Source organism: Solanum dulcamara, chromosome 4 (assembly GCF_947179165.1).
Source record: "Solanum dulcamara chromosome 4, daSolDulc1.2, whole genome shotgun sequence".
NCBI lineage: Eukaryota > Viridiplantae > Streptophyta > Magnoliopsida > Solanales > Solanaceae > Solanum > Solanum dulcamara.
In genome coordinates this window covers 80,365,383-80,378,075 of record NC_077240.1, presented here as the reverse complement: position 1 = coordinate 80,378,075, position 12,693 = coordinate 80,365,383, and the positions used below count along the sequence as shown (strand labels likewise).

The 12,693-nt window shown below is 35.4% G+C and overlaps 1 protein-coding gene and 2 pseudogenes across 1 annotated transcript; 2 read left to right on the top strand and 1 right to left on the bottom strand.

The window, feature by feature from the left end:
* Window positions 1-1,951: 1,951 nt before the first annotated feature.
* Window positions 1,952-5,090, top strand: LOC129887842 (receptor-like protein Cf-9 homolog; annotated as a pseudogene).
* Window positions 5,091-5,466: 376 nt separating this feature from the next.
* On the bottom strand, window positions 5,467-7,633 carry LOC129884410 (IQ domain-containing protein IQM2-like; annotated as a pseudogene).
* A 1,973-nt stretch (window positions 7,634-9,606) lies between these two features.
* Window positions 9,607-11,442, top strand: LOC129884409 (uncharacterized). Its single transcript, XM_055958711.1, has 7 exons — window positions 9,607-9,877; window positions 10,070-10,212; window positions 10,312-10,455; window positions 10,544-10,633; window positions 10,708-10,809; window positions 10,998-11,270; window positions 11,353-11,442. The coding sequence occupies exons 1-7, from the start codon at window positions 9,607-9,609 to the stop codon at window positions 11,440-11,442; spliced, it is 1,113 nt and encodes a 370-aa protein (XP_055814686.1).
* Window positions 11,443-12,693: the final 1,251 nt, after the last annotated feature.

Here is a 12,693-nt window from a genome sequence, read left to right as displayed (position 1 = left end):
CTAGAGTAGAAGATAAAGTTATTAAAAATTTTCTTGTAAATATTCTAGAGATGATATTTGTAGAAAATCATAGAATAGTCTAGATCTTCTAGTATCTAAAACCATCAATAGATAACCAAGTCAATTCTAGAGAGTCTTCTTCAATTAACCAAGTCATCCTTTCTAACTTCTTTTCTTTAGTTGAATCTTTTGAATCTTATTTAACGATCTTGGCCTAGCAGAATGTCTTCCTAAGTATACTTTTCTTTTGATATTATCTACATGTTTTTTGGTCAAACACGACGAAAAAGCGACGTACTCACTTCCGTCGCTTTTTTGCTCGACGCATCCTTTCTAACTTCTTTTCTTTAGTTGAATCTTTTGAATCTTATTTAACGATCTTGGCCTAGCAGAATGTCTTCCTAAGTATACTTTTCTTTTGATATTATCTACATGTTTTTTGGTCAAAATCAACGAAAAAGCGATGCACTCACTTCCGTCGCTTTTTTGCTCGACGCATCCTTTCTAACTTCTTTTCTTTAGTTGAATCTGTTGAATCTTATTTAACGATCTTGGATAGCAGAATGTCTTCCTAAGTATACTTTTCTTTTGATATTATCGACATGTTTTTTGGTCAAACTCGATGAAAAAGTGGCGCACTCACTTCCGTCGCTTTTTTGCTCGATGCTTTTAATAAAGCGACGGACTGCATCGCAAAAAGCGACGGACTGCGTCACTCTTAAATTTATTTTTTTAAAAAAAAATATAAATAAAAATGACGGACTGCGTCGTTTTATTTTTAAATTTTTAAATTTCTTTTCCAGAAAAACGACGGACAAAGGGTCCCTGTACGTCGCTTTTGTTCTTGGTTTTCTTAAAAATTTTCAGAAAAGCGACGGACATAGGATCTCGGTCCGTCGCTTTTCTGAAAATTTTTAAGAAAACCAAGAACAAAAGTGACGTAGGATCTCTGTCCGTCGCTTTTTTTCTTGGTGTTCTTGAAAATTTTCAAAAAAAACAACGGACATAGGGTCCCTGTCCGTCGCTTTTCTAAAACAAAATTTTTAAAAAAATTCAGAAAAGCGACGAACCTTGCCCGTTGCTTTTTTTGTAACATTTTTGACAGCAAAAACCTACCGTTTCTGCTGCCCACCTGCAATTAAAATGCAATGTAATAATAATCAATCAAATCCAACACAACTAACAAACCAACAAAACACACAATATACATCATAACGAACATAATTAAACACTTAAAACAAATGAAGTCATAATATTTTAAAGTCTTTCAAATTTAACAACTTAAAGTTCATATATTATCCTTTAATAACTCAACATTTTTAAAGTGCAAGTTGGATTTTTTTGGACAATTAAAGTACAAACTAATTCCAACAAGTAAATCAAATCATACCTAAGTGACAACACTGGATGGACACAAATTGTTCTTGCAAGAAAATAAATTTTGTCATCAATAGGATCAACTAATGTTGTCACTTATGCTAAACTCACACTTTATCACTACAACACACTCTAAAAATTCAAACATATCCTAAGAAATCAAACAAATCCTAAGTAAAATGCAAGTGTTGTACATTGAATAAAAAAATATGTAATGTCTCTATCAAGGTCTATTAAGTAACAATATGTGCATTTTTAGACCTATTAAGTAACAATATGTGCATTTTTAGACCAAACTATTAACTAGAAACATTTTTGATCCTTTTCCGTTGAATATGTAATGTCTCTATCAAGGTCTATGCACCAAGTAATACTCTTATCCTAACCAATTAAGTAGTCTGGTGTGTCCTGATTTTGGACTAGGGGGGAACCAGTAGTAAATTTTTCTTTGATTAATTTGTGCTATATATACCTCATCAATGTTATTGAATAGACACACAAAGCAAACATTTCTTGATTTCTTCTATACCAACTTCATTAGTTTTGATCCTTAATTTAGTGAAGAAATGGGTTGTGTAAAACTTGTATTTTTTATGCTATATCCCTTACTCTGTCAACTTGTTTTCTCCTCATCCTTACCTCATTTGTTCCCCAAAGATCAAGCTCTTGCCCTTCTACAATTCTAACACATGTTTACCATTAATCCTAATATTTCTCATTATTGTTTGGACATAACAGGCCAAACGATTCAGTCATCATATCCAAGAACTCTTTCATGGAACAAGAGCACAGATTGTTGTTCATGGGATGGAGTTCATTGTGATGAGACTACGGGACAAGTGATTGAGCTTGATCTCCATTGCAGCCAACTTCAAGGCAAGTTTCATTCCAATAGTAGCCTCTTTCAACTCTCAAATCTCAAGAGGCTTAATTTGTCGCATAATGATTTCTCTAGATCACTCATTTCACCTAAATTTGGTGAGTTCTCTAGCTTGACGCATCTTGATTTGTCAAGTTCAAGTTTTACGGGTGTAATCCCAGTAGAAATCTCTCATCTTTCTAAATTACACGTTCTTCATATCGGGACTGAATACCCATATGAGCTTAGTTTTGGGCCTCACAATTTTGGACTGCTCCTTAAGAACTTGACCCAATTAAGAGATCTTGACCTTTCCAGTGTGAACGTCTCTTCCACCATTCTTTCAAATTTCTCTTCTCATTTAACATCTCTAAAACTTTCATTCACACAGTTACGTGGGGTATTGCCCGAAAGAGTTTTCCACCTCTCCGACTTAGAATCCCTTGAATTATCATACAATCCCCAGCTCACTGTTGGGTTTCCTACAACCAAATGGAATAGCAGTGCATCACTCATGAACTTACAACTCCGTGATGTGAATTTTACTGGTAGGATACCTGAATCATTCAGCCATCTAACTTCACTTCATGAGTTGGACATGAGTTATTCTAATCTCTCAGGGCCCATTCTTAAACCTCTATGGAATCTCACCAACATAGAGTTTTTGTACCTTGAAGATAACCATCTTGAAGGACCAATTTCCCATTTCTCGAGATCTGGAAAGCTCAGGAAGTTAATACTTAGAAATAACAGCTTCGATGGCCAACTTGAGTTCTTATCCTTCAACAGAAGCTGGACACAACTTGAAGCCCTAGAAATTTCGTCCAATTACCTAACTGGTGCAATTCCATCCAACGTAAGTGGACTGCAAAACCTACAAACACTCTACTTGTCATCAAACTGCTTGAATGGGACTATACCTTCCTGGATATTCTCCCTTTCTTCACTGAGTGAGTTAGACTTGAGAAATAACACTTTCAGTGGAAAAATTCAGGAGTTCAAGTCCAAAATTTTGTTTGAGGTTTTTCTAAACCAAAATCAGCTGCAAGGTCCTATACCAATTCACTCCTAAACCAGCCAAGCTTACAATGGCTTCTCCTTTCGCAAAACAATTTCAGTGGACAGATTGCTTCAGCTATCTGCAATCTGAAAACACTGCAAGTACTAGATTTAAGAACCAATAATTTGGAGGGAACAATCCCACAATGTTTGGGTGAGATGAGTGAAAACCTTTGGATTTTGGATTTGAGCAACAACAGCCTTAGTGGGACAATTAATACAAATTTTAGGATTGGAAACAATCTCCAGGTCATTAGCTTGCATGGGAATAAGCTAATGGGGAAAGTCCCACGATCGCTGATCAATTGCAAGTACTTGACACTTCTTGATCTAGGTAACAATCAGTTGAATGACACATTTCAAAACTGGTTGGGAGACCTACCTTTTTTGCAAATTTTAAGCTTGAGATCAAATAAGTTGTATGGTCCCATAAAATCTTTAGGGAATAGAAACTTCTTTGCACAGCTTCAAATTATAGATCTATCATCCAATGGATTTAGTGGGAATTTACCAGAAAGTTTCTTTGGGAATTTGCATGCCATGAAGATAATTGATAAGAAAACAAGAGCCCCACAGTATGTTTTTCCTGATACTTATTATCAATATGTGATGACAACTACAACAAAGGGGCATGATTATGATTCTGTTCGAATTTTGGCTTCTAACATGATTATCGATTTCTCAAGGAACAGATTTGAAGGTCATATTCCAAACATTATTGGAGATCTTGTTGGACTTCGTACGTTGAACTTATCTCATAATGTCTTGGAAGGTCGAATACCAGCATCACTGCAGCATTTATCTGTACTTGAATCATTGGATCTCTCTTCCAACAAAATAGGCGGTGAAATTCCACCACAACTTGCATCTCTCACATTTATTGAAGTCTTTAATCTCTCTCACAATCATCTTGTTGGATGCATCCCCAAAGGAAAACAATTTGATACGTTTGAGAATAGTTCATACCAAGGAAATGATGAGTTACGTGGATTGCCACTCTCAAAACATTGTGGCAGTGATGATAGGGTAGCTCAAGCGACAACTCCAGCTGAGCTAGATCAAGAAGAAGAAGAAGATTCACCGGTGATCAGTTGGCAGGCGGTTCTCATGGGTTATGGTTGTGGACTTGTTATTGGATTGTCCGTAATATACATAACGTTGTCAACTCAATATCCAGCATGGTTTTCGAGGATGGTTGTACAATTGGAGCACAGAATTACTACGAGAATGAAAAAGCACAAGAAAAGATATTAGGTATTCAACTTGATCTTTATCCTTCAGAAGATTACTTTTTATACGTCCATGTATTTTCTACCTTCTTCATCCTTAAAGCTCTTAATTTTAATTTTTTCTTTTTTGGAAATTGCAGGATTCAAATCTACTGAGTTTTTGGAATGCTTTAAAAGCCTTGATCTTTCATACTTTGTGGAATTTGCTTAAAGTGTTTGTTATCCTATGAATAAAGACATGACTTTTCATCCATTGAGACTCAACCAGATTTTGTTTTCATTTGTCTATGGCATGTAAAAACAAATTCGACTGATAAACAGAAGTTGGACACAAACTTGAATCTTTAGATCATTCAATCAGACGATATGTGCCTCACTAAAAACATTTGCACTTAACTGTTTCACATTAACACAAACATAGAACATAAAGTTCAGGACACCATGGACAAAAGTTGCAGTCTTTTTTCATTGAAGCAGCAGCAAAATGCCCAACCAAACCATCACGAGAAAGGGACTATGATCTCATAAATAGGAATCTTCCGATCCACAACTCAGAATATCTAGTATCCAACATGGCCTCATGGGACTTCAATCCACAAGTGAGATAACACACCTAAACTGCTGAACTCAGATTTTAACTTGTTTCAATTTACTAATGGCTAAATATTTGCCATGTGTTTTAAGGACTTGCTCGGACTCTTCAAAAGTGAAACGGAGTTTGTGTCACATCCTTCAAAAGTAGTGCATTTTTGAAGGATCCGACATATGTGGGAGCTCAGCCCTTAGTTTCTTTTCTTTTATCTTGACTGTCAGAGTACAACAATAAATCAACTTCTCAAGAAAAAAAATTGAGCTAAGAATATCATAGATAAAGAATGAATGATTTCTTTTCTTTTTTCTGTTTCTCGTTTCTTTCTTTTCCAGTTACAAATAAGTATTGGAACTCAAAATTTTTACAACTTGCATATTGCAATCTACCACTAGGACGAACAAAACATGTGTACAGTTGAATAGGAAAAAAAAACTATGGAAGAATTCTTATGAAAAGAATAAAGGAAAGAATCTCTATGTCATTTTGTCTATTCACAGTGAAAGAACAGACTAATGAAAGAAAGAAAAAAAAAACTAATCCTAGTTCAAATGAATAATTGAAGTTAGGGTCCTTTATGTGGTGGAGAGGAATATTTGCTACTGAGACAAGATAAAGTTTTGTTCCCCATAGGAGAAAGGGAACAGGAAAGCTGCATTACCCGGCTCAAGCTCGTTGGCGTTGATGCCCTTGAAGGGAAGCTCATCTTGAGACGGCAAGCACTTCTCGGGGACAAGCTCACTTGTTCTAAAGCATGGGATTGCAGCTGTGAGGGGTAATCCCTCAAGCATCCGATTCGAGGTCCAGCTCCTGTGCTCCATCTGCAAGACAGTTGCTTTCCCAACTGATACGATTTAAGATCCTTGTGTGAATTTATCCTGTGGATGATAGATTCGTCTGGAATTATCTCTTCTTTACTTTCATCAAGTTCATCAACAGAAGAGCTGTGTTTTAAATCCATTTGATCTTGTTCGGGAGCAAACAATTCTCTTGCTGTTTCATACCCGTCTATTGGTGATTCTAAGTTGGAAATAGATTTAGCAGCTTCACTTTCATTCTTTAATTTCTCTAAGAAATCATCATTCCGGGGAATTTGAAGATTAGGCAATTTGATACTGAAGTTATGAGATGGTTTTGAATCGGAAAGTTGTATATCAGCAGCCTGCTCTTGCACTTTTAAGTCTCTTTTCTCTGAAGTTGACTCTTCCAGATCATTCTCTTCTGTCTCCAACACATCTTTTTGTAAGTCATCCTCAGAAGAGTCACCTCTGAGGAAAACGCCACTCTTCTTGCCAATCGATTCTTCCTCGTCTTCATCAGAGTCAAGCTTAACATCATTCAGGTCGACATTGTTCTCTGTCATGAATGAAATGAAGTCCTGGAAATTTTCTGGGGTAGGTCGGTAATGTCCACTATGAGGCCAGACAGCCTGTAGAATTCAGGTAACAAATGCAAAAAGAGTTAGACCGAAATCACAAATAAGCTGCCAATATGAATCGAATCAGAAGTGTGAAAATGACTCGAAGATATATTAACATACCTTCAATACTCCTTGTTCTGCAACTATTCTCCCAGCAGCTAATGTAGCTCCTCCAGCCAAGAAACTAGAGTGCTGAAATGTGCCTTTAGTTTTCTTGCCAACGTATAAGGTTTTCGAGGTGCTGAGGACGAAAATCCACTTAGTGCCTTTCGGTTCATCAGTTGTGTCAAGGAGCTTCCCGGTTTCCTTGTAGAAGAGCTTCCCATCTTCTACCTCAACTTCATAAGCCTTTCTTTCCATCTGTAGTAAAAAAAGAAAGAAAAACTGACAAGTAAATTTTCCAAATTCCCACAAGTGCAGCTAGCAAAGATACTAGTGGACTGATAAATGAAGTAAAGACTTACCGGACCAAGGTACTTAATGCACTGCTGCTGAAGTTTCCATCGAGGGCATTTATTAACAATATTCACTTCTTTTCCTTCTCCAATATCCAACCTGATTCAGAGAAACACAGTTAGCAAACGAGAAACTTTCACGATATATTATCGTTAAAACTCCATCATTCATCATCTAGACAATTACCAGTAGAAGAAGGGCTCTTTGCTTTGAGAATGCAACCATTGAACATAATAGAAATGCAAGTTGTGTCCATAACGATGTCGTGGGTCTATCTGTTACACAAAAAAGCCTTTTCCATATTAGCAAAATTGAAATTTTGGCATAAAACACAAATTCAGTATACCATTAAAAAGATCTACTTACAGCTTCAAGCCAGTGCTGTAGAGCTAGTTTCTGGGCTTTGCTATTCTTAGATAATCCCTTGACAACCTGCATGAAAAAGAAAAAGATCAGCAAAAATCTGAGTAAATTCAAAATCTTTGCAATAACTTTCATCAACATTTACGAAATGATGCAAAATTTACCTTGGCTGCTCTAGTTCTTGCCCTCGACCAACGAGAAACTTCTGTCTCGTCTTTATCAAGATCAAAAAATGAAATAGAACTATGCTTGAGTTCAGTAAAATCTAATAGCTTCCACATGAAACAGTAGAGGATAACCTTTTTTATATTTTTAATTCACTATGGAACCCAAAAAATGATGAGCTCATATATTAAATAATTTCAAAATATTTTAATGTAGAAGAACATAAAATGCCCTTAAACTAAATGATTTGGTACAATATTGCCCTCCATCCAACTTATGAGTATGGACTATTAGAAATAAGGTTATTTTTTAGCAAAAAAATTGACGTCAAGAGTATTTTGGGGCCAAAAGGTGGACGGAGGGTAGTTTTGTACCAATCCAAATAGTGTGTAATGACCTCCAGGTATTCAACTTGATTTTTATACTACAAAAAAAGGGCTAAATTGTGGCGGTTTATTTATAGGGATCATAAGAAACCCCCACTACGCTAAATAATTCTTTTTATGGAGGTTTAACTGTAGAGGTTGTAAAAGACCCCCACTATACATTTAATTTGTGGCATTTGTTTCAACCTCTCCAAAGTCATTCTTATTGTGGTAATTTTTTGTGCAGGTTATTGTACTACAAAAGAACGGAACGATCTTGACAATTTATTTTGGGTATAACAACGGTTTCATAACCTTTTCAATATTTCAAATTGCCGTTATTTTGGATTTGTTTTGTCCTTACTCTCTTTATTACTTCTTAGATAAATGAATTGTGCTTTAAATATGTCTTACCAAATAAATTATTTATATTTTCTAAATGTTTTTCTATTTAAATAATAGTAATAGTAAAAATTAAAGAGAGGAAAAAGTAAGAAAACTTTCGTATTGTTTTTCTATTTCCTCTGTTGAGTTATTCCCTCCATATTTCCACCTTCAGCGCCATTTTCCCACCTTCCCCTCCATGTTTCCATTTCCCCCTATTCTCCCCTTTTCTTGGTGATAAACTTCCCTTTCCAGAGCTATAAATTCCCTGACAGTTCTTTTGGGAGAGATGGAATTTGGATTATCATCATTAGGTCAGTTTTTGTTTTTGTACTCAAATTCTTCTAAGTTTCTATTTTGTTATCGATATGATTGTTGGACAAACATTTCTACTTTATATTTTGGATGTAGATGTGTGTTTTGTTTTATTCACTCCGTATTGTGACATCTCGTATTCTTTCATATTTGAATCACCTTTCTTTTTATAGAAAATAACCAAAAAGTGATAATTATATCATTGAATTCACACAATACTTTAGAAAATGATGTAGAAATTCTATTGAGAATCATTCATGAGCTGTGTTAGTAAATTACTATTCATTCAAGCAGTGAAAGAAAGTGTTGGAGAAGTAAGCGGAGACAGAGGATCGGAATAGAGGAAGAGAAGGATCATGAGATTCCTGGGCTAGCAGCAACATTCATTTTTTTCTCAAATTGAAAAAAATAGTTTTTTTTTCTTTTAACTATGGAAGCTTTTGTCTGATTCTCAGAAAAGGATATTAATGTTTTTCTTCTTTCAAGGAATTAAATGAAAGCAAACAATGAGAAGAGTAAATTGTAGCATGTGTAGTAATTGATTGTTGTTGTTGTTATAATGTTACTAGTAATATGGTATATTGTTGGTCGAATAAATGATGATGAGAAGAAAACAAACAGCTCTCTGTGGCTGCTCAACAGAGTATACTCCTAGCGCTGTACTTAGGGGTATATTTTCTTGTATCCTATCTCTGACATGTCACCTGTTCCTTGTGGCCGTGAAAATTGTGATTCATCTAATCTTTTTCTTCTCTAATTATTGTGAAAATTGTGATTCATCTAATCTTTTTCTTCTCTAATTATTGTCTTCTTTTTCTTCTTTACAACTTGCAACTCAGACTTGTTTCTTTCAACTATCCAAATCATGATTTTGGTTTGCCAACTTTTCACTTCTTTTCCCAATATCTCCAACCCCCAAGGGAGGGAAAAAGAACAACGCTTTGCCAACTGCTTGGTTATTACTGTGTCATCTCATATTCCTTCATATTTGATTTACCTTTTTTTTCTCTTATGAATATACAGCCATGCCAAAGGTGAAACGTTTCAAGAATCCACGGAAGTTTGCTAATGGACATGCTTCATCATCAACTACTTCAGCGGCACTCCCAGATGCTTCAACAATTCCCTTGCAAGCTCACGAAGTCCCACAACAAGAACAAGCTCCAATTCTCCTACAAGAAGAACAAGCTCCAATTCCACCGCAACAAGCACAAGTTCCAATTCTGCCTTCTAATTCAAGTGTAACATCTATGAGCCGACGTATATATTCAAAATATTGGAATGTAGATGCAAGATGTATGCCTTATGTAAATTTTATTTCAACTTATGGGTATCTTATTTTTTTCCTTTTTGGTTGAGTAACTTGTTTTCTTGTTAAAGACTCAGCAAATGCTATCAAGCAGATTAATGTCAAGGTCAATAAGGTTAATAAACTAACTGTTGGAGAGCGCATTATTGTGAACTTTGATGACTATAACGCAGCATAAGGTGAAGCACAAGGATTGCTCGCTGTATATTGTGGATCATTGGCTGTTGATTGTAATTTGTTCCCGATTAGTTTTGAGAGGTGGTCAGGGCCATTAGGCATGCCTAAGAAGTACATGGAAGACTGCTTTGAAACAATATTGAAGGTACAAGAGTTCTTAGATATATATTTACTTATTCCACCAAGATTTTAGTAGACGCGAGAAAACTAACTTCTATTTTTTAAGCCTCGATTTATTTTTGAGGTAAGTGAGTCCAGTGCATACAGATATTGCAATGCTAGTATTTCAAAGAAGTGGTCTACACATAGGCAGAGGTTGTGGAATGAATATTTTGACCCAGCCAAAAGCAAAAATGAGATTCTAAGTAATGTGCCACCATCAACAATGGTAAGATTCAGATTATGTTAATAAGTTTTGTTTCTTCATAATTAAATAAAGATGAAAATTTTAAGTTGTAATTATTTCTTGACAAGAGCTTTGTAGAGGAAATAAGGAAATTCAGAGGATGCAAAAAATGTCACACACTGGTGATTCAAAAGCTAACTCGAGAAGACGATATGAGTTGGTTAACTTAATTTTTGTCATTTTTCTGTAATTAAACTATTTTAGGATAACTTTTTTATAACTTTTCTTTCTTAGTTTCTGAAAACTGGAAAAACTCATAGTCGGGGAAAAATGTTTATTGAAACTCATAAGAGAAGGAATGGATCATTTGTGAATGATGAGGCACGAATTATAGGGGTACGTAAAACATTGGCAAATTTTTTAATTCACTAGTTCATTGTTACTGTCTAATATTCTGCATCTCAAGTCTTATTATTATGTACTTACTATTGATATATATATGCTCGTAGGAACAAATTGAATTGAATATGACTTAAGGTGACACCAATGAGACTGAAGTTTCCCCAAATGATATTATTGGGAAGATGTTAGGGACAGAGCACTCCGGGAGAGTAAGATGTATGGGTATGGGAGCAGCTCCTTCAAACACATTCTTGAATACCAAACGACTTAGTGAGCTGAGCATTTCTTCATCTAGCTATGGTGCATCATCCACAAATTCTACCTATTTACATCAAAAGGTCGCGCATTTGGAGTCCCAATTAGAAGGAACCTTGACTGCGCTGAAGGATTACATGATATCAAAGGATGGTAGGGTTCCTGAAGAGTTTGCTAGTTTGTTTTCTCCTCATTCACAGGTAAGAAGTTAATATAGTTTGTAGTTCTTCTATTACAATCAATTCTGATCAGTTTCATATTATTGTGCTTCTATTATTTCAGCCTGCTGATGCGGAGAATGACCATGTTTCACCAGTGGATATAAGGGGATCATTGGTCGATAACAACACAAATCACCAATCAAATGCTTAATGTTTTCTTTATGGGCTACTTTTTCTTTTTATGAATTCGCATTTGTAATGATTGTCTAGGCTTGTGTTTACCATACTTTAGTTTGATGTTCAGTACTTAAATTTAGGACTTTAGATTGTCTAGGCTTGTGTTTATCATACTTTAGTTTGATGTTCAGAACTTAAATTTAGGACTTTGTCTATTTTGGGTATTTTAATGGTAATTTGTTTATGATTTACATATTGATTGTTCAGTAGATTATTTATGCATATGATTGTACATGTTTAATGCATGAAGCCTAAGTTGATATATAATGTACTCTAAGTTGATGGCATTCATGTGATCCACTGTCAGTTATCGTTTTCTGCATTATATTAAGTTTTCTGAGTTTGTATGCAATTTTGCATCAAATTGTAAACTAATTAAACTTCACTTTGGCAAAGGGGTTCTTATGAATCCTCTCTGTGGTTTACAATAGTGTAGAAGCAATAAGTTGTTGTTCCTAAGATGGTACAGGTGGCCTATCTTTGGAGGTTTCTCTAAACTTGCAGGCCAAATTTGGTTTCATTTGGCTGTCATGTCTTTGCTGAAATAGTCAAAATGTTAATTTGGTTCTTGGGTTCTGTGAGCTTCAGATGTACTAACTTGTCCTTATGCAAACGATTCTACTCTTCTAGCACCATTATCCTCTAAAACTTGCACATATCCTGAGATAAATAAACAAAAATAAGTGAACTTTCAGCTGGCAGATTTCTCACGAAGATTGACAGCTAAGTTGCTCGAACTCTCCAAAAATGTTGCCGCAACCGTGTCGGATCCTTCAAAAATGCACTTCTTTTGAAGGATCTGACACACACCCGATGACATTTTTGAAGCGTCCAAGCAACATAGATTGACAGTAAAACAAAAAGAAACATCAACGTCATACTCAATGTAATCCAACAAAAAGAAACAATTTCTAAAATTTGATTCACAGACAAGCCTAACAACCTCCAGAAATGTTGCTGCAATTTGCTCAAGCCAATACTCTGTTGCTGTCCAAAGTTTATATCATCTAGCCTTGGTGCTTGCTTGAGGCCATAGAGTGCTTTCTTCAAATGACAGACATGATTTGGAAATTGCTTAACAAATCCATGAGGTTCCTCCATAAGTACTTCTTGGTCCAACTCTTCATAAATAAATACATTCTTTTCATCGAGCTGCCACATTTTTTAGACATTGAACGCAGCAAGAGAAATAAGTAATCTTACTGTCACCATCTTCATTGCCGGA

Excerpts from the sequence above, each read along its gene's own strand:
- LOC129884409 (XM_055958711.1), top strand. The coding sequence starts at position 9,607 with ATGCCAAAGGTGAAACGTTTCAAGAATCCACGGAAGTTTGCTAATGGA. Across the intron at positions 10,810-10,997 it reads ATGAGGCACGAATTATAGGG|ATGTTAGGGACAGAGCACTC; the intron begins GTACGTAAAACA and ends ATTATTGGGAAG. Across the intron at positions 11,271-11,352 it reads TGTTTTCTCCTCATTCACAG|CCTGCTGATGCGGAGAATGA; the intron begins GTAAGAAGTTAA and ends CTATTATTTCAG.